This window comes from Dasypus novemcinctus, chromosome 23 (assembly GCF_030445035.2).
Source record: "Dasypus novemcinctus isolate mDasNov1 chromosome 23, mDasNov1.1.hap2, whole genome shotgun sequence".
Lineage (NCBI taxonomy): Eukaryota > Metazoa > Chordata > Mammalia > Cingulata > Dasypodidae > Dasypus > Dasypus novemcinctus.
Genome location: NC_080695.1, coordinates 53,856,695 through 53,875,715, shown reverse-complemented (window position 1 = coordinate 53,875,715; position 19,021 = coordinate 53,856,695). Strand labels below are relative to the sequence as shown.

The 19,021-nt window shown below is 44.9% G+C and overlaps 1 protein-coding gene across 5 annotated transcripts in view; it reads left to right on the top strand.

Annotated features, from left to right (window-relative positions):
* Window positions 1–19,021, top strand: part of VPS35L (VPS35 endosomal protein sorting factor like) — a 121,406-nt gene that overhangs the window by 72,394 nt on the left and 29,991 nt on the right. For all 5 annotated transcript variants that reach the window (XM_058286359.2, XM_071211313.1, XM_071211312.1 and 2 more), the window contains 4 exons: window positions 1,132–1,195; window positions 3,886–3,984; window positions 5,485–5,562; window positions 7,231–7,345. In XM_058286359.2, coding sequence (XP_058142342.1) covers window positions 1,132–1,195; window positions 3,886–3,984; window positions 5,485–5,562; window positions 7,231–7,345 — 356 coding nt within the window. The remainder of the gene's footprint in view (window positions 1–1,131; window positions 1,196–3,885; window positions 3,985–5,484; window positions 5,563–7,230; window positions 7,346–19,021) is intronic.

Below are 19,021 nucleotides of genomic sequence, written 5' to 3'. Positions count from 1 at the left end.
CTCTCTCATGCAAAAGTATGAGTAGTTATGGAGTCAAAAGGTCGGACTAGAGCCTCAGAATGTCATCCAGGGACTCAGGTTCCTTCTGTCTTGCCACTCTGTTGTCCCCCCGGGGTGTTGTCCTTGACGGCCTGGTGGAAGCCAGCTTACCTCGACCTCGTCCGCCTTCCAGTCTGCAGGCATTGCTTGCAGGGATGAGACCTAGAAGGTACACACAGCATTGACCTTGTTGTCCCATTGGCTGGAGCTGTCACATGGCTCTGCCTAGCTGCAAGAGAGGCTGCGAAGTGTAGTCCCCAAAGGTGAAAGAGAACATTGTATTGTTGGAGGACAGTTTACAACCTTTGCCAAAATGCATTCTCCTCCTAGAACAAACGATTCCTGTTTTCTCCATGCACTTAAATTTCTTAAAAATAATCCTGGACAATCCTTTATAAGCCTTCACATGTATAATCAAAACTATAATAAGGTCTTATCATTTTCTTATTTACTTTTGTGTTAAATTTTATTAAGCAGAAGTGCACTGAAGTCTACAATTTACTTTGAAATACATCTCCCAAAAATAAGCTGAATCAATGGATGTAGAGGGGAAAAGATAATGATAAAGCAAATATTATAAAATGTTACTACTAGAATCTTGGGTGTTCACTGTCAGATTCTCTCAACTTTGCTGTATGTTTCAAATTTTTTATAAAATCTTGCTGAACACAATTTCTCTCAAATACAGAATTGGAAGTTAGAGCTTGCTGCCCATAGTTCAAAGAAGACCAAGTTGCTTTCTCTTTCCCTGGTTAATAAATATTTCCTGAGAATGGCATCTTTGGCACAGAGGAAGATGAGAAACACACTTAAATTATGTTCATTTAAATTACATATTTTCTACAGAAGGAAAACATACAGCCTGTTGGGAAGTTTTTTGGTTTTGTTTTTGTTAATTTTATTTTACTTACAAACACTCCATATCTACTAAACCTATATTTTCCTTGTCACCTTCCCCCAGTTGGGATTTTTTAAAACCTAGAAAATGCAAAATGTTCTTACTTGTTAAATTGCTTACTTTTTATGTATTTCTTTCTTTAGAAACTTTCATTTATTCCCTCAGTGTTAATTATGTACAATTATTGATTTTAGTGCACTCACTCTTGAGGACGAGAAAAGAATGCTGGCACATTTGATTAATGGATTTATAAAAATGGTAAGTATTGGGGAAGGAATTTTAGTGCACTTGGAAATGTGATGTAATTGTTTATCTGTGTTCTGATGAAAGCAGTTAACATTATGTTCCCTGGTGCTTTTCATTTGTATTGAGATAAGATGAAATTAGAAAATGTCATATTAGTCAGTTCTCCCCAGGGGGCAAAGAGAGCCAAGACAGACTGGCTCAAGGAAAATATAAAGGATGGGAGAGGGAATTTATTGGCTCATAAGTCATAAAAGTCCAGGGACGGACCTCCAAAGGAGCAGCTGGACTTGGGGTCTCCAGTGGTGTCGTGAGGACCTGCTGCCCGTCTGTCTTCAGCTTGGCCCTCTGCTCCGCTGCTTCCCTGTCAGGCTGCTGGCTCCTCCTCAGAGCTCCAGGTTTCCATTCCCTCCTTAGATTAACTTGGGCCATGGCACAGCCCTGAAGGAATTGCCTTGGCGAGGGGGAGTCAGCAGTCCACTTGGCCAGGCCTGGTTTGCCTGAGTGACGTGGGCCACGAGCGGGGAGGGGGGCTTTCCTGGAGCAGCTGGCGGGCCATCACTGGATGACGGTGCAGTGGATGCTGGGTGGGCAGAGGCCCAGGGATGCCCCCATCTGTTTCCATTATCTGTTGCTGCGTAACTTGTCCCAGAACTTGGTGGCCTGAAGTCATCGGGCTTTATTAATTCTTACAATTCTGTGGGTTAGCCAGGTAGCCGTGCTGCTCCACAAGGTGATAATTTGGGGGGTATGGAGGCAAGACCGGGACTGGTAGATCTGGGCTGGCCTCACTTATGTGCTTGGGGCCTTGGTGCTGGTTATGGGCCAGATGCGGCAGTCCCCTTCTGCCTGACCTCCTCCTCTCCCCGCATTCTCTCATCATTCCATCATCTTAGCTGAGTGCTCTTCCCTGGTATCAGCTTTCACGGGCGCAAAATTGGAAGGCACAAGGACTTTGAAGGCCCAGAAGGCACACAGGGACATACACTGCATTTTGTTGGTCAAAGCAAGTCACAGGGCCTGCCTCGATGGTACAGAGGGGAAAAAGATGCCTCCTTTTGATGGGAAGAGTGGCCAAGGGACATTGTAAAAGGACAACTGGGGGAAGTGGATGTGACTCAAGTGATTGGGCTCCTGCCTACCACATGGGAGGTCCCTGGTTCAGTTCCCAGTGCCTCCTAAAGAATACTGTGAGCTGGCGCGACAGGCAGGCATGGGAAGCTGCCACAACAAGATGATGCAATGAGAAACACAAGAAGAAAAACATAATGAGAGACAAAGTAGGGAGCAGAGGTTGCTGGTGTCTCTTAAAGAGGACAAGCAGGATGGCAAGCTGACATGACAGGCAGGCCTAGTGAGCCGATGTGACAAGATGATGCAACAAGAGACACGAGGAAAAAACAAAGAGAGACACAACAAAGCAGGGAGTGGAGGTGACTTGAGTGATTAGGTGCCTTCCTCCCACATCGGAGGTCCTGGGTTCAGTTTCTGGTGCCTCCTAAAGAAGCAAAGAAGATGAAGAAACACAGCAAGTGCAAAACAACGAGGGGGTAGGGAGAAATAAATAAAAATAAATTTTAAAAAATTGAAAAAAGAACAAGTGGAATGGAAGGGGCTAGTGTAACCATCTTTGAAAACTGTCCATCACTCCATCACGGCCAGAACAGTCTGCCTCAGTCCTTGGTGTGCAAGGCTGAAATGCCCACTGCTGCTGGGGTCCTGCATTTTAATAGAAATGGCAGGGCCAACGCAGGCCAAAGTGAAAGCGACCAGATCACTTTGAAAATAACCTTAAAAATGTGACTTGTTCAACAATGGGTGTTGATTTTAACTCTCCCCCCGACAATGCAGATAAAATATCAATGTTGTTGGAAATTCAGGGTTAGCCTTTCAGTGTCCATGTTGAGAAATGTACCTGTGGATTTCCTCGGTGACCCTTCTATGCCCTTGGTTTATATACTGTTCATGTGGTATTTATCTTTATGGCTGCATCTCAAAGTCACCAAGTTATAGTGGAAAAGAATAGGAGGAAGTAAGATGTGAAATCTTATAGCTCTAATGGAAATAGCCATGTTAAACCTCCTTTGAACAAAAATGATCGATAGAGCCGTGGAGTTTGTCCTACTAACCAGCTGTTCATAAATTGGAACAAATAGCAGAAGAGTTTTAATGTTAGAGAAACTTCAGCCCATGATTCTGGCAGCCACCAGTGAGCTGCTGAGGACAGAATCCCCATCCGCAAGCAGAAAGGTGCAGCTTTTATTAGGAAAATCCCTCTGACAAATGGTTCCCAGTAACCACATTTATGTTCTGTGAATAGGCCACAGCTGACCAGCAAAATTCCATTGTTTCATTTCCTAAATGATTTCCTCCTAACCTGGAAAAATCCTATTGACATCTTGAAATTCTGGTTTATTCCCTTTGGCCTCTTCATAGTGCAGCCCAGTGCTCCCGTCACGGATGGGATAGTAACAGGGTCATTTCTATCAGTCAAACGCCGGTCAGAGCAATGTCAAGCCTTTCCAGATAGAGCAGAGCCCAGTGCGTGTTGAGTGTCTGCGTTCCCTTTAAATTTCCCGCCGTTTACATCTGTGGGATTTCTGGGTCATTGTCACCACAGCCCTTGCCCAGACACACAGAGCTCAGGACAAACCTTTTCAGTTGTGTGCCTCTGTCCTTCTCAACATCTCTCTCCTTGATTCTAGGTCTCCTTTGGCCGTGATTTTGAGCAACAGCTAAGTTTTTATGTTGAGGCCAGGTCAATGTTTTGCAATCTGGAACCTGTTCTTGTGCAGTTGATTCACGTAAGGATTTTCATTCATTCCTTCGTTCTCTCAACAAAGACTTACTGATTCCCTGTATGCCAGGCACCGACCTTAATCTGGCTTTGTGTTGCTACTATTTTCTAGGGTGTACTAGGTAGTTTCTCAAGTAATAATAAATAATAAGATCTCTAACTCTGCTTAAATCTTTGGATGGCTTTTATCAATGGCATTTTCTCTGAAATTTGTTTATATTTCTGCACACCAAAATGTTAATGACTTACATTGACTAATTAGTTATAAAACTACTAACCTGGAGTCCTTTGTTGCCTAAACCAGGTTCCTAAACTTTGTTGTCTCATGGAGCCTCTCAGTAACTTTTTACAGTGCCCCCAGGCCGAAGGAAATAAACTACTGTTCTGTTTATTAAGCAGTTAGTCTCAAATGACTTATGCCCTAACAGCTTGGTAGTCATTTGAGGAAACAAGACAACAGTATACATAAATTGAAAGAAGTACTTTTTTTTTCATTCATCAATAACCAGAATTACTATCCAGTGCAGTGTGTTCATCTTTTGGGCACTGCACAGCTTCTCAGACCTCGGCGTCAGATTGGACTCCACTACCCTCCTTTCTTGATCCACACTCATCTTTGCGCAGTCCTTTTTATCACAGCAACCACCCAAAATCCAGCTTTGCAGAGATAAGGTGCCATTAAAAGGAGTGTGATGCTGTCCAGTGTTGAATCTGTGAGCTACCTCAAACTCGTGCTTTGCAAGATGTTCAACAACTAAGTATTGCTGTTTCCCTTTTTAAAAATGTGGTTCCTCTGAGTTTGCTGCAGCACCCTGGGTGTCTTGGGGCACAGTAGGGAACCTTAGGCCCAAACTTCCTGTCTGTGCAAGGGTTCCCTCTGGCTCCCCAGCTGCTTCGTGTAAATTTCAGGAGCAGCCCTTCTGTTTACCTGTTAGTTGATGATCAGGTTACTCAGCCTTCCTGAACGGAGGCCCTCCATGCAGAGACCTCATCTGTGCAATGGGGGAGCTGAGAGTTCCCACCTGGTAGAGTGGTGAGGGCTAAGAATGAATGGACAGCTCTTAGGACAGGGCCTGTACGTTTCGAATGAGGATGTGGCTGCAATTATTCTTCCACTGACTATTGTTTGTCTCACGTAGTTAAATCCTATTGTCTGCTCTCAGATTTAGATGTTCCTCTTGAGCTCACTAAGCTTAGTGTGTGAGATTTCTGGAACTGGACTAAATGAACCCTGGCGATTCATTAACCCAGCAAATGGTCATTTATAACAAGGCTGATAGGCACGACCAGCTCAGTGAGTTACTTTTCTTCAGTCCTTTTGGAGATGTTTCCTTAATGCCTCGTGACCCCTTTGGCATTTCATGGTTTAGTGCTACCTAGTCTCAGAACCAATTATAATAGATTGTTCTCATCAACTAGGAGGTCATGTCCAAATCTCTGTAGAAGACCCTAATCTGAATCGCTGTCATTTCATGACCATTTCTGTTTTATTTATTAACAAATCTAGAGTGTGAACCGGTTGGCAATGGAAACAAGAAAAGTAATGAAAGGAAATCATTCCAGAAAGACAGCTGCATTTGTCCGGGTATGTTCAAAAGATTAGGACATTCACACTTTGAACTCCCATAAGATGTTTTGTTTTCAGGTTACTAAATTGCTATTCCCAGAAAAAGACAAGAGTGTCATGATAAGAATGGTTTAGTATTGATTTCTCAGATCAGTTTTTTCCTTAAGTATCTGTGGACTGGTCAATTTTCTTAATGTTGTCAAAAAAAAAGATCAGATCCTTCTGAATTTTTTTCTTTAATGCACCATCTGAATTTTAATATGCATTGTGAGGAAGTGGTTTGAGTTTTCTGTGTGCCAGCCGAATTCCCTCCATGCTTGTGCCTGTTATTTGCAAGGCCTAATACCATTTTACCCCTGGTGAGTCATGTTATGCTCAACTTTGGGAGAAAAAAATCAGCCTCTCAATGATGCTGCTCAAAATTTTATCGAGGCAATACATGTCCCTATTTTTAAAAATGAAATAGGACCAAAACGATTACAGTGGAAAAAATATACATCCCAGCTCTGCTCTTTCTCCCCTCATGCCCTTCTCAGAGTCAACCACCTCAAACTCTTTTTTAGCAATTTGTTCTTCTCATTACCTCCATATTTTAACGTAATTGGGTTACCCAGCTGTTGTCTTAACTCATCAGTATCAGGTGGTATCTGTTGACCCGTGATGACTGAAGAGTTACTTTTTTTTTTTTCATTTTTTAAAAAATATTACATTAAAAAAATATGAAGTCCCATTCAACCCCACCGCCCCCATCCCCCACTCCCCCCACAGCAACACTCTCTCCCATCATCATGACACATCCATTGCATTTGGTAAGTACATCTCTAGGTATCGCTGCACCTCATGGTCAGTGGTCCACATCATAGCCCATACTCTCCCACGTTCCATCCAGTGGGCCCTGGGAGGATCTACAATGTCCCGTAATTGTCCGTGAAGCACCACCCAGGACAACTCCAAGTCCCGAAAACGCCTCCACATCTCATCTCTTCCTCCCATTCCCTCACCCAGCAGCCACCATAGCCACTTTTCCCATACCAATGCCACATTTTCTCTGTGGACATCGGATTGGTTGTGTCCATTGCACTTCTATGTCAAGAGGGGGCTTAGATTCCACATGGATACTGGATGCAATCCTCCTGCTTTCAGTTGTAGGCACTCTAGGCTCCATGGTGTGGTGGTTGACATTCTTCAACTCCATGTTAGCTGAGTGGGGGAAGTCCAATAAATCAGAGTGTAGGAGTTGAAGTCTGTTGAGGTTCAGGGTGTGGCTATCATATTGTCAGTCCAGAGATTCAAATCCCCTAGATATATCTTAAACGCCAGCACCAACTACAATTCCAGTAAAGTAGCATGAAAGTCTTGTGAAAAAAGACCCCATCTGAGTCCAGTTCCATCACGCAGAAACACCAGCTCCAAAGAAGGGGCAACTGACATGGCAGTGAACCCCATCTGCCATGACCATAGAACCCGTGGGTTGAAGAGTTACTTTTCATACAGCATTGCTCCTCTCACGTCCCCCTCCCCATCCTAAAAGAGTGGTCAGCTACCGCAGAAGCAAGAGTGAAACCCGGGGGCTCAGCAGGTGTTTCACTGTTTTAAGTGTTTTTACTTGAAAGCATAAGGTGAGTGACAAGTGCGAAGTGGCCGTGGCGGCAGGCAGATCTAATGCATGTCTCCCCGCTCCCCCAGGCCTGTGTCGCCTACTGCTTCATCACCATCCCCTCCCTCGTGGGGATCTTCACGCGGCTCAACCTCTACCTGCATTCTGGTCAGGTGGCCTTGGCCAACCAGTGCCTTTCGCAAGGTAAGCCCAGCAGGAAGGCTGACTCGGGTGTGTGTGTGTGTGTGTGTGTGTGTGTGTGTAGAGAGAGTGAGCAAGTGAGAGAGTCCATTAAGGAGGCAATAAGAGGATAAATAAGAGATGAGTTTTAGGTCTGCTTCTTCAGTAGGCAGCACGTCGGCCACGTACACATTTATAGAGTCAGTGGATCACACAGACATTGTACTGCAGAGAGGTTTTCCTGGGAGAGCCTTCGTCAGTTTGACTCAAACAGGCCAGGTCAGGCAGTACAGATGACGTGGGCTACGTGGGCCTAGAGAATTTTAGAAGTTAGGACGACTCAATCCCCCCAGATCCATGGTGGTTTTTGTGGTTTTTTTTTTTTTTTTTTTGCTTGTGTTATGTTGAGATTTGTTGAATTGAAACCCCAGAGACCCAGAGACACACAAGCAGAATCTAATCCGGTAGAACAAATGCCCTGCAGCTTGCTGTTACAGACAAAAATTCTGCTTAAGACTAATCTTTCTGTGCTAGCTGCAGAAACAGACCCGGAGGCAAGGCTCTGTGCAGGTAGTATGTTTGGAAGGAAATTCCAGGATGTACCAGTTGGGTGGTGGGCAGGTGAGATAGGGAAGAGAAGGCAGCCAGTCAAAAGTGCGCTCGTGAGCTGGTCACTGCCACAGGTGACTGAGCTTGGACCTCTGGGAGATGGAGTGGAACGTGCCTCCTTGAGTCCCCTTTGCCGTTGGCTGGGAGCTGCTGCTGGGGGTGTTCTGTCCCCAGCTGTTATGGCTGTTCCCCACTTGAGTGTCTGCCAGGTGGTGGGCCCTTTGCTCATATTATCTCATTTAATCCTCCCAGCAGCCACATGAGGCTGGTCCTGAGACTGATGCTTCATTCCTTGGAAGCCGCAGGGAGTGGTTATGTTTGCTCTAGGACAGTCCACTGGTGATGAGCCGGCACTCGGTCCCTGTTCTGTCTGACCTAAGCCCGCACTCTTTCATCTCTCTCATAGGCCAGGTACCTCCAGTGCCAACAGCAGGAAAGCTTAAGCGAATGATTTGGGGTTTTCTATAGCACAGTGTGAGGTTGACTGATGTTACCGATGGTTCTTTCTCCTACTCCCACCTCCTTCCACCCAGCTTCTCAGAGTATGGGATTATGTCAGGGTTGGCACTCTGCCACTGGCTGCCATTATTTAGGATGGATATTCTGAGCCAGTTGTAAAGTGGTCATTTCCCTGCTCTTTTAACCCTTCCCATGACAGATGTGGCAGTCATCTGTATCCTGATTTAACTAGGGATGCTCTTGGCATTGGACTCTTCAGACGTGATTGCTATCCAAGAACCTTTTCAAACTCTGCTTGGTTTTGCAGTTTTCAATTTCTAGAGACTTCAGTACCTTTGTAGTGCATTTGTAATAAAAGCAAGTGCCTCACCTCTAAGTCCCCACCTGGTCTGATGCCCACCTTTGATCATCTCAACCAGGCATTAGCCACACTGGCTTTTCTCTGTTTTTTTAATAAACTGAACTATTTCCCAGTTCAGGGCCTTTGCACTGGCTAGCCCTTTCTAGAATGATCTTCCCCCCAGACATTTGCTTTTTTTATTTTTGTTTTTGTATCTCCAGGCTGGTGATGAGAATTGTGCCTCCCCTCTTGAGGGAGGTCTTTTCAGACCATTCATGCTAACATAGCTGCTGCTGCCCAACCATCATACTCTGGGCTCTTTGTCCTTATTATCTCCAAAGCACTTACCTTGGTCTGACCTTTTTTTACTGGTGTTCCTTTGTTGACTTGCTTATAGTCTCAGGCAAACCCCACCCCACTAGGAATGAAAGTTCCTGGATAGCAGGGATCTAGCCTCATTGTACTAGTCAACGTGGAGCTTTCTCCTAGTGCCTGTTTGATAAGGATAATGGGTAGCAAGAAACGAAATAGAGCAAAAGTTAACAGCCAGAAACCTGATACTTTCAGTGAAAATTAGAAGGAGCTACCTTGGATGTTAGAAACGTCAAACTTTACTATAAATTGGCTGGGCAGGGTAGACCACATGGGAACCTGAGTTTGGGCTCACCTGCGGCATCAGGAACAGGCTGTGAGCTGCAGAGCCAGAGCTGGGAATTGTGCTCAGGAAGGCCAGCTTGCTCTTTCCCAGCTCTCTAAGCATCAGGACCGTGACCCTGAATGTTGTAGACCCTAGGCAAGTTGATCACTGAATCTGGATCTTCTCTAAAGCTTCCTGCTATTTAAAAAAAAAAAAAGCGAAACAAAAATGCTCAAGCTAAATAAAGGCATCCCCCTCATCACAGAGTTGCTGCTCCCAAGAACTATTTGGAGAGAGCTATGTGTGGAGGACTGTGATCTTTGTCCACTTCTTAACCTTTATTAACTCTGCAGGCACCATCCCCTTTGCTGGGGACCAGAGTGTAAACTATCCCCGGTCTCCTCAGAAAAAATAAAGAAAGTAAGTGTCTAGCTTTTTTGTTGTTTGTTTTTTGGAGCCCTTACCTTTGTAAAACATTGGCCTGTTCAGTTAGTAGATAAGCCATCTGAAATGGGCTTTGCAGGTGAGAGAGAAGGGGAGGATGGCGGAGTAGGGGAGCAGGGGGATTTGAGGCAGGATTGTTCTGCAGTTCATTTCTTTGGTCTCTTCTTTATTTCCTGGTGGAAAAGTCTGTGACTCTTAATGACCATCCTTGGCCACTGCTTCAGTAGACAGAAATCAGCCCGTCAAGGTCAGAATAGAGTCGCTGGGCTTTGATTCTTAAAGGAGTCCACTTCGTGCTACTGTGAGGGTCAGGCCCTGTGGGAATCGTTTTTGAGAGAGAAGATTTCTTCAGAGTGAAAGAGGGTGTGTTTTGGCCTTCCACATAGTAGGAGCTCAGGAAATGTTTTATGAATTGATGAAAGTGTGCCTGCATGTCTTGGGGCCACAGTGGGATGAACTGGAGGTGTACCCTCCATGCCATATTGCTTTATGTTTTTTTAATTCTTTCTCTTAGATGGGTACAAACAGATTTGATCATAAGTTTCCGTCAGATGGGTGGTAGGAGAAAGGATATAGAAAAAGATGTAGCAAAGCTTTCTTGTTTTTAACAATTATATTTATCATGTAAAATTGGAAAATATAGGAAAATATAATTAAAAACCTCTCATAATCCCATCACAAAGAATAAACTTATGCTAGCATTTTGTCGTACCTCTTCCTATGTTCTCAGTCTTTGTCTTTCCCCCTCCTCTCTCACCTACATTTAAGATAATAAAGGTACAAGTAGATAGGCCTTTGGATGTTCAGACACATTTATAAAAGTGGTTGATACTCTGCAAGCTATTTTGTAACATGCTTTTAAAATTCGTCATTATATTATGGACATTTCCCCATATCATTCCATGTTTTAGAAAACACAGTCTTAATACTTGCATAGTAGCTCACAGGGTTTTACTCAGCCCAGCCTCAGTCACCGACCTTTTCTTCTACATTACTTCACCCAGGCACATTTTTCCTTTCTTCTCTTTTCCCACCTCACCTTTGTGTACCTCCTACTGGCTTTGGCACACTCTCCTCCTCCCCTGCCCTTTTTCTTCCTTCTCAGCTGGAGATGAGGACAAAGATCTCATGAGCTTGTGGCCACCCTGGTTCCTCCTAGTCCTTGTTCCCAAGATGAACAGAACGAGGGTGACCCAGGCCTGAGTGCGAGGCTAGAAGCAGGGGCGAGGCCGGCAAGGGCACGCAGAGAGCCCCAGGCCTGCCCTCAGCCTCACTTGCTGGAGGCCTGCCTCGTTCATGCAGAGCCTTTCTGGTATGGAGGGTGATGAGGCCTAGTTTTCCAGCGTGGTCCATGCTATATATTTTTTTATTTTATTATATTTTATAATTATTGTGTCACCCTCCCAAGTAGGACCCTCATAGCCATAGCTGTGAAGCAAACCCCAGAGTGCTCACTGTCCTTCTCTGGCCCAAGGATGCATAGCAGAGTGCAAGCCACCTTCCCAGGCTGACTGAATCCACTCTAAATTATGCGGATAAATGGCATGCAAAGGTACCTCTTTGCAAACTTGGGCTTTGAACCTCACAACATACACCCCAGTGTTAAGTGATGGAAGTTGAAGCTGGATGCTTTCAAGACTAGGAGAGCAAGCATTGTAGAGGAAAAGCCCACTGAGCAGCCATTCAGAAGTTCAGTCTCTCTTTTTGATGGACGCTCACCTACGTTATCTGGCTCTTGGTTAAGAAGGGCAGCTGCTGATTTTGCAGGCTTATCCTGCATCAAGCCCCGAACGAATACGATCTTCATGTATTGTCTCATTTAACCCTTGAAACCACCCTGTGAGGTATATATCACATTTGCCATTATTTTACCAAGGACACTGAGCTGCAGAGGTAAGCAGCTGTAGAAGGTCTCAGAGCCTGGTAAGAGGCAAAGCTTCCAGAAAGAGTGTCTGAGGCCAAAACTATTTCCCAGGTACATGTTTTAGTAGCAGTTGCTCTTGTCGAGGATCCTGTGAAGCCTCCTGCTCGAGATAAAGTGCTTGATAGGTGCCTGTCTTGAGTTCTGCTTGTGGTTTGGACTCCTACTCTGTGTGTGGCCTGGGTGCTAGGCACTGAGGGTGTGCAGTGGGACCTGGTGGGATAGGCATATCCCATCCAATGTCAAGTCTAGAGTGATGGATAAAACAAAGTACTAAAAAGAATAACTGGGTTCTATGAACGAAATAACAAGGAGTCCTAATTTTTCAATTCAGGGGCAGGAGCTATGGTCAGGGAATGCTTCTCTGAGAAAATGACATTTAACTGAGACCTAAAGGATGCCCAAAAGTCTAGCTAAAGGGCAAGAGCAGAGAAGTCCAGGCAGAAGAAACAGTAAGTGTCATCTACTGTCAAAAACATAAAAAGCAGGTCCTGGCTGCAGCAGTCTGCTCTCTGGCATAAAGCATTGTGTAAGACTTCCGAGACTGCTCTCTGCCCTGGGACTTCTTGGCACGTACTACACGCAGAGCTGGGCGTGGGGCCTGCCATCCAGGTGAGAGGGTCTTGACCCTTCCCCACTGTGATGGTTAGGTTCACCTGTCAACTGGGCCAGGTGATGGTACCCAGTAGTTTGGTCAAGCAAGCGCTGGGCTAATTGTAATACAAGAACATTCCATGGACTTTACTCATCAGTGAGTTGATTGCATTGATGAGTGATGACATCTACAATCAACTGAGGAGATTGCTGTCAGCAGTGAGTGGCGTTCATCCAATCAGATGAAGGCCTTAAAAGGAGAAATGATTTCAGCATTCAGGAAGAGAGAATTTCCATCTCTACTTCAGACAGTTAGCATCTCCTGGGGAACTCATCGAGGACCTTCGTCGGAGTCCTCGGATTGCAGTGCGCCCTGTGGAATTTGGACTTGTGCATCCTCATGGTCACGTGAGACAATTTCGTAAAATCTTATCCTATTTCCAGATGTGTCCTTTCGGTTCTGCTTCCCTAGAGAACCCTGACTAATAAACCCACTCACCAGCCAGCCCCATGCTGAGGACCTTTATCACGGCCGCTGCCGCCCTGCCTTGATAGCTGGGTCTTCTCACTGCCGAGACACCGATCTTTGGAACAGCACCAAAGCGGAGCTCTGGGGACACGTCCCATCCTAGAATCTCACCCTGCCAGCCCCTTTCTCTGAGCAGGCCCACTGATGAGTTCTCCGTCTCCTACCAAGGCTCATGGCAGAATACAGGTGCACAGCACCTCTCCCAGCCAGAACAGCCCTCCCAGCCCTCTGCTCTGCAGAGAACCCAGAGCCAGCACCGACTGCGATCTCGTACTGGATGAAGGCAGACCAGGGTGAGCCCTGACCGACACACCCCCGCCCCAGGTTGGCTAGTCTGGCACAGCCTTTTCCAAGTGGGCGCCATCCCTCAGCGTGCCTTGGTCCACGCAGAGGGAGAAGCAGTGTCACAGCAGCCCCAGCACCATGCAGGGATTCAGTTCCAGCTGGTGCCCTTGGGGTTAGAATTCCTGGCTCCTCGTCAGGCCTGCCCCTCACTTGAAGGCACTGCGGTGGGCTGGAGGGTAGCGCTAACTTCGTATTTAATAATTTACTGGATGATCTTTACTCAGAGTCTCCAAATGTTGTGGTGCAAAACCTTAAGAGCCTATTGTTCTTAAAGCCGCACGTAGCAGTTGCTGGCCAAAATAAATAATGCAGTCATTTACTGCAAATGGGAAGGCTAAATATAAATTAAATGAAGCTCGTGGCGATGGGCTGCTTTTGCCCGTCTCCCTAAACTTCCTCTTTGTCAGGTGCTTATAAAACATTCCCCTCCCTCCCCCATATAACTCATTTTCTTTCTTCCCATCATCCAGCCTTGGTTGTGCCTTCCTGGGCTGTTCAACCTCTGGCCAGGTCGGCTCGGGATGCTGTTGGAGGCTTATTGGGGGGAAAGGCCCAGTTTTTGACCTTTGGCTACATGATGCTGCACGTGGATATCCCCTGCCAGGACTTGGTGCAAGGAGAAAAATGGTCTCCATCCATTTTCCAAGCCTTTGGGGTTTGTGCTTAGTGTCATATTTGCTAGTCCCATTGACAAAACCTCTTCTGAAGAATGTATTCGATATGGCTGTCTTCCCTGACCTCGAGACCTCTGGTGAATGTGGACAGAGTTGGCTGTTTCAGCTGAACCAGTTCGTCTCCCACATCCACCCACCTTTGGCGTATAGGGGCCCAGGGTGGATGGCAACTACCGATGGACCCACCAAAAAGAGCAAGGGTGGTCTCCTCCTTAGGAACCCTCAGCTCCTTGTGGAGCACCTACTGTTGCTGCCTCTTGCCAGCATTTCCAGGCATTTTTTTATACGTGAACCACTTTGCCTGGCATTTTGCTGGAAACGGAGACAGCCCTGCCCTTAAAGAGACCACGTGCAAGTAGGAGGGACAGAGCCTGCTTACCATCATTAGACAAGGCAGCGCGTGGCTAAGGACATGAGGCGCACATACAGTGTGTCAGGAATTTAGAGGAGAGAGAAATGGCCCATGGCTTGGAAGAGCAAAGAAAGAAAAAACTTTGTAAAAGAGGTAGTGTGGGCCTGGAAGGTAAGGTAGGGTCTGGTTATGTCCATGTGGGGAAACAGGCATTCTAGGCCGAGGAAGCAGCAAAAAGAGGGGCCAGATGCATAGAATGAGTAGGAGAGCAACTTAGGGAGATAGCTTGAGGCCCGAGTGTTGAGAGAACTGAATTCCCCACAAAGCAGTATAGATTTTATGCAATACTTAAAGTTATAGGATAGGTGGTTTATCTTCATTTTCAATATGAGGCTCAGAAGTGTGACTTGACTTGCCCAGGAACATCCGGCTAACATGTGACCTTACATGACTTCAAGCGCCCTCTTAGCCACTCTGCCACCCCACAGTTAGGTATGAGCTCCTTTAAACCCTAGTACAAGGTTTTATTTCCAGTCCTGGCTGAGTGTGCCAGAGACCAATTAGAGATGGAACATCAGATCAACTGGTTAAGGAATCAACGATAAGGAGGGCCTCATCCTTTCTGCTCAGGGAAACCCGAGCCTGGTCTTTACAGGGCGCCCTTCCCAACCTCCTGTGAGCTGCTGAAGGGATGCACAAAAGGCACCATTGTCCTCTGTTCCAGATAAGAGGTAGGTGGCAGTTGGGCTGAAGGAGCAGGGCTCAGAGGTGGCAACACTCACGTAAAAGAGGGAGAGCAGTACTCTGATGGTCCTGCTGAAAGGGAGAAGTAATGTGTGTCCCAGGAGGACTTTGCTCATGGCTGCTGAGTGAATTTAAAGGGCACCCTGCATTAACCCAAGACAAAATCAAGGTCAGACTAAGCTGTTGTTGATCAAAGTTAAACAGTGCACTTAACTGGCCTTTGACACTCATATTTCTTTCAGTCTTCCTCTGTGTATGTACAACTTAACCAATGGCCCGTAAATCCTTAAACTTAACTGTTGTAATAACAAGTCCTAATACAAAGACACAATTTAGTCATAAATAGTTTTAAACCTCTGTAGATAATTTCACTGTGGTTAACTGAATCATAAGACTTTACCCAAAGGTACCCCATCGCTAGGTGACAGTACATACCCCCTGCAGACAAAGTTTGCAGGAGTAGACTATGTCCTAATAGTACATTTTAAAAAATCAATTTTATTGATACATATTAATAAAGCATACAGTTCATCCAAGGTGTACAATCAGAGGTATTTGTTATGCATTTAGCACTTCAATCTTTATTAGAGCATTTTCATTATTTCAATAATAATTTAAAAAACTTAAAAAAACAAGAAAATTCCTCAGCTCTCAATCTCTCTATGCTTCCCCTACTGTACAGAGCTGCTCTTTCTGGCTATTCTATCCAAAATGTATAATCAATGGCTTTTAGTATAGTCATAATGTTGTGCATTCATCATCATAAAAATTTTAGAACAATTTCATTACTCCAAAAAAGAAAGACTCCAAACCCCTTAGCATTCCTTCCTCAGACCTACATAACAACTAATCTTCAATGTTTATGAATTGATTTATATTTACATTTTATATAAATGGATTCATACAATATGTAGTACTCTGTATCTGGTCTCCTTCACTTAGTATAACGTTTGTTTGTTTTGTCTGATATTAACATTGTGTAATGGTAAGTACATTTGTTCAGCTTCAAGGAAAAATGGTCTTATATTGCATTTCATGCAGTCAGTCCCATTGTATTGACAGTGTGAATTCAAACCTACAGTCAGAGAGAGATGAGAAATGCTGCAGACTGGTAAAGATGCTTAGTGGCCAGGTTTCTAGACCTTGAGCAGGCATGAATCATTCTTGTAGCTAGAACCCTGCTTGCATAAAAGTATGGTCAAGGCATGGGGGCCTTTCAAGCCATTGGAACATTGGTCTTATGAAACTGATATTTCCTTTCCTGGAGATCCCTGGACTAGGACAGCTGTTCATCTGAGTTGTGTAGAGGCCATGTGACGGGCTGAAGGCAGGAGTGGCGTGAATTACCCTGGAGGTCTTGTTGAGCCCTGGGAGTTTACGCCTCTGACAAGTAGTCAAGATTTCCATCAGCACTGACCTAAATTGATATTTAAAAAGCAAAACACCCTGAAGTGATCTGGGCTATCACTTTTTGACTGTTGTGTCTTATGATTCAGGTCCTGAATTGTATTCCTTATAACTAGTGCCAAGGACACAAGGATGAACTCACACTCAAAGATCGCAGTTAAAATGACCTGACTTTGTTTTCTTATGTATGGAGGGTGTTTAGGGAGACTGTCCTGTATCTTGTTGAAAAATAAGTGATCTATGTGTTAAGTCTTAGTGATTTCTATCATAAAAATATTGTGTGCTCGTTTGAAAAAAATTCCAACAATACAGAAATGGAGGGCTTTAAAAAAGTTTGAATGCCCCCAAATAAAGTCTCTAGCAATCTGCTCACCCCTTCCCTCCCACAGTTTGGATATTTTATTAGTCGGCCAAAGAGGTGCTGATGCAAACTACCAGAAATCTGTTGGTTTTTATAAAGGGTATTTATTTGGGGTTAAAGCTAACTGTTACAACGCCCTAAAGAGTCCAACTCAAAGTAACCGTAAGAGGTACTTTCTCACCCAAAGTCAGTGAGCCTTCCTCTTAAGGCTCTGTGGACCAGCTTCCTCCAATCTCAGCTGGAGGCTAGCACAGGGCTTGTTTCCTTTCCAGCTTCCCCAGCTCAGCTGCTCTTTTCTTTTCAGCTGTAAACCAGTAGGCAACTGGCTCATCTCTCTTCCCGGGGCCGCGGGATCTAAGTTCTCTCCTCTGCCTTGTCTGTGGAGCTCTCTTTCATCCTGTGCCACCTTCTGTATATCTTCTTCTGTGTGTACCTCAGTTTATATAGCCCACCAAGGGGGCGGGAACGTAACCTGAGTTACACCTACTGATGTGGTGGAATCAAAGCCCTAATCTTAACCTAATTTAATCAAAAACATCTCAGCTTGAATCAGATAGAATCAAAGAGGATCACACTGGAGGAACAGACCAGTTTACAGACATTTCCTCTCTTTTTGGAATTCATAAATAATCTCAAACTACAGATTTTTTTCTTCATTATTTTTCCTTCTGTCTAGTCATTAAAGAGTCACTCATTCTCATATTCTTTCTCCTCTCCCTGATCCTCCTTCCTCTCTTTCCTTCCCCACCCCTGCATTTATGTGTATATTCTCATCTACATGCGTATTGTTTCACCCAAAAAAATGGAGTTGTCTTACCCAGTGGTTTTTAAATTTGCTTTCTTCACATAGCAGTAAATCTTGGCCTTTCTCATACATACATATAGATGCAACCCATTCTTTGTAATGACTGTTCAGTCTTCTCTTTCCTCCTTTTTTCTGGGGGGGAAGGGGGGATGTACTATAATTAATTTCCCTAAATTACCCTCCTCTTCTATGCTCCCAAACCCCTTCTGAAAGTTACTTGGACTCTTTCGAACACTGCCCTTGCAGACAATGGCCAACCCACATCTTAATTCTCAGCATTTGGAAGCTTTGACAGTTGTCCAGCTGACTGATACTTCAGCCTCCTACCACATGGAAGGAACCGTATTGTTCAAGACAGACCGCGACGTGTGTCCAGCCTCGGTACACAACGCCGACAGCGGCGGCTGTGCTTGGGAGGTGCCAGCCCCTGAGTTCTCTACAGTGAAGCCTTTTAAAACCTTCCAAAGACTTGTGCTTACAAATGGAGCTGTCTGGGGAGCGTGAACCTTAAAGTACGACTTATTTCATGGAGGGGCTAATGAGAGAGGACCCTTCCTGGGTCACTTGCAGTACAGAGCAGCGTCCTGCGTCCCCAGAGGGTCCACACCACCTCGGCTTAGCATCACACCTTCTGCAGGCAAGAAGGCCAGAGCAGCCTTCCCTTAGAAGAGCAGAAGTGTTGGGGTCCACAGCCATGCTTGTCCTCCTTCCCCACTCCCGACCCCAGATTGCCCTACTCTGGGAAGGAGTGAAGGAGGCGCTGTTCAGAAAGTCCACTTGGCCGTCTGCCTGTCCACCTTATTGCTCACTTCCTCTTGTGTACGTTTCTATAACTGAAACTTTTACAACAAACTTGTATTTCCTTTCTATGTTAAGAAAAATTAATTATAGAAATTGAAATTAACAGTCTAAAACAATAGCCTAGCAGTAAGGGCAAGGTCCCCATTTTCTTCTCCCCACTCCTGTATCACACTTAAGAATTTAGTGTCTGCCTTTCTAGACCTTTTCTAAACATCCGCTTAAGTGTATACAGATAATTTATTTCTTACAAAGGTAGGATCATGCCATCTGTCATGTAGACACTTGTACAAATTGTCCTTAATATGCCCTAGACATCTTTGTATATCAAAACATGTAGATAGAAGTAGTAAAAGAACACATTTTGTAAATATATCTGTTAAAATTCCTATGAAATGTTGTGGGGTTTTGTGGAATGGCCAGACCACCTCTCTTGAGTAGTACATAATTTGTGTACTGGTTTGGGGGAGGAAGGATAAGGAAAGGCAAAGGACTCTGTGCAAGTGTATTTAGAGTTGAGGCAAGATTTACCATGGTCCGCAAGTTCCTGCATTTGGGTTTTTCCTTTGCTGTGTATATAGTGTATGTAATGGACAAACACCTCCTAATTTACAACATCTAGTCTTCTAGATGTTAAAGAGGTTGCCAGTATGTGACCAAAATAGTAAACGAATCCATTTT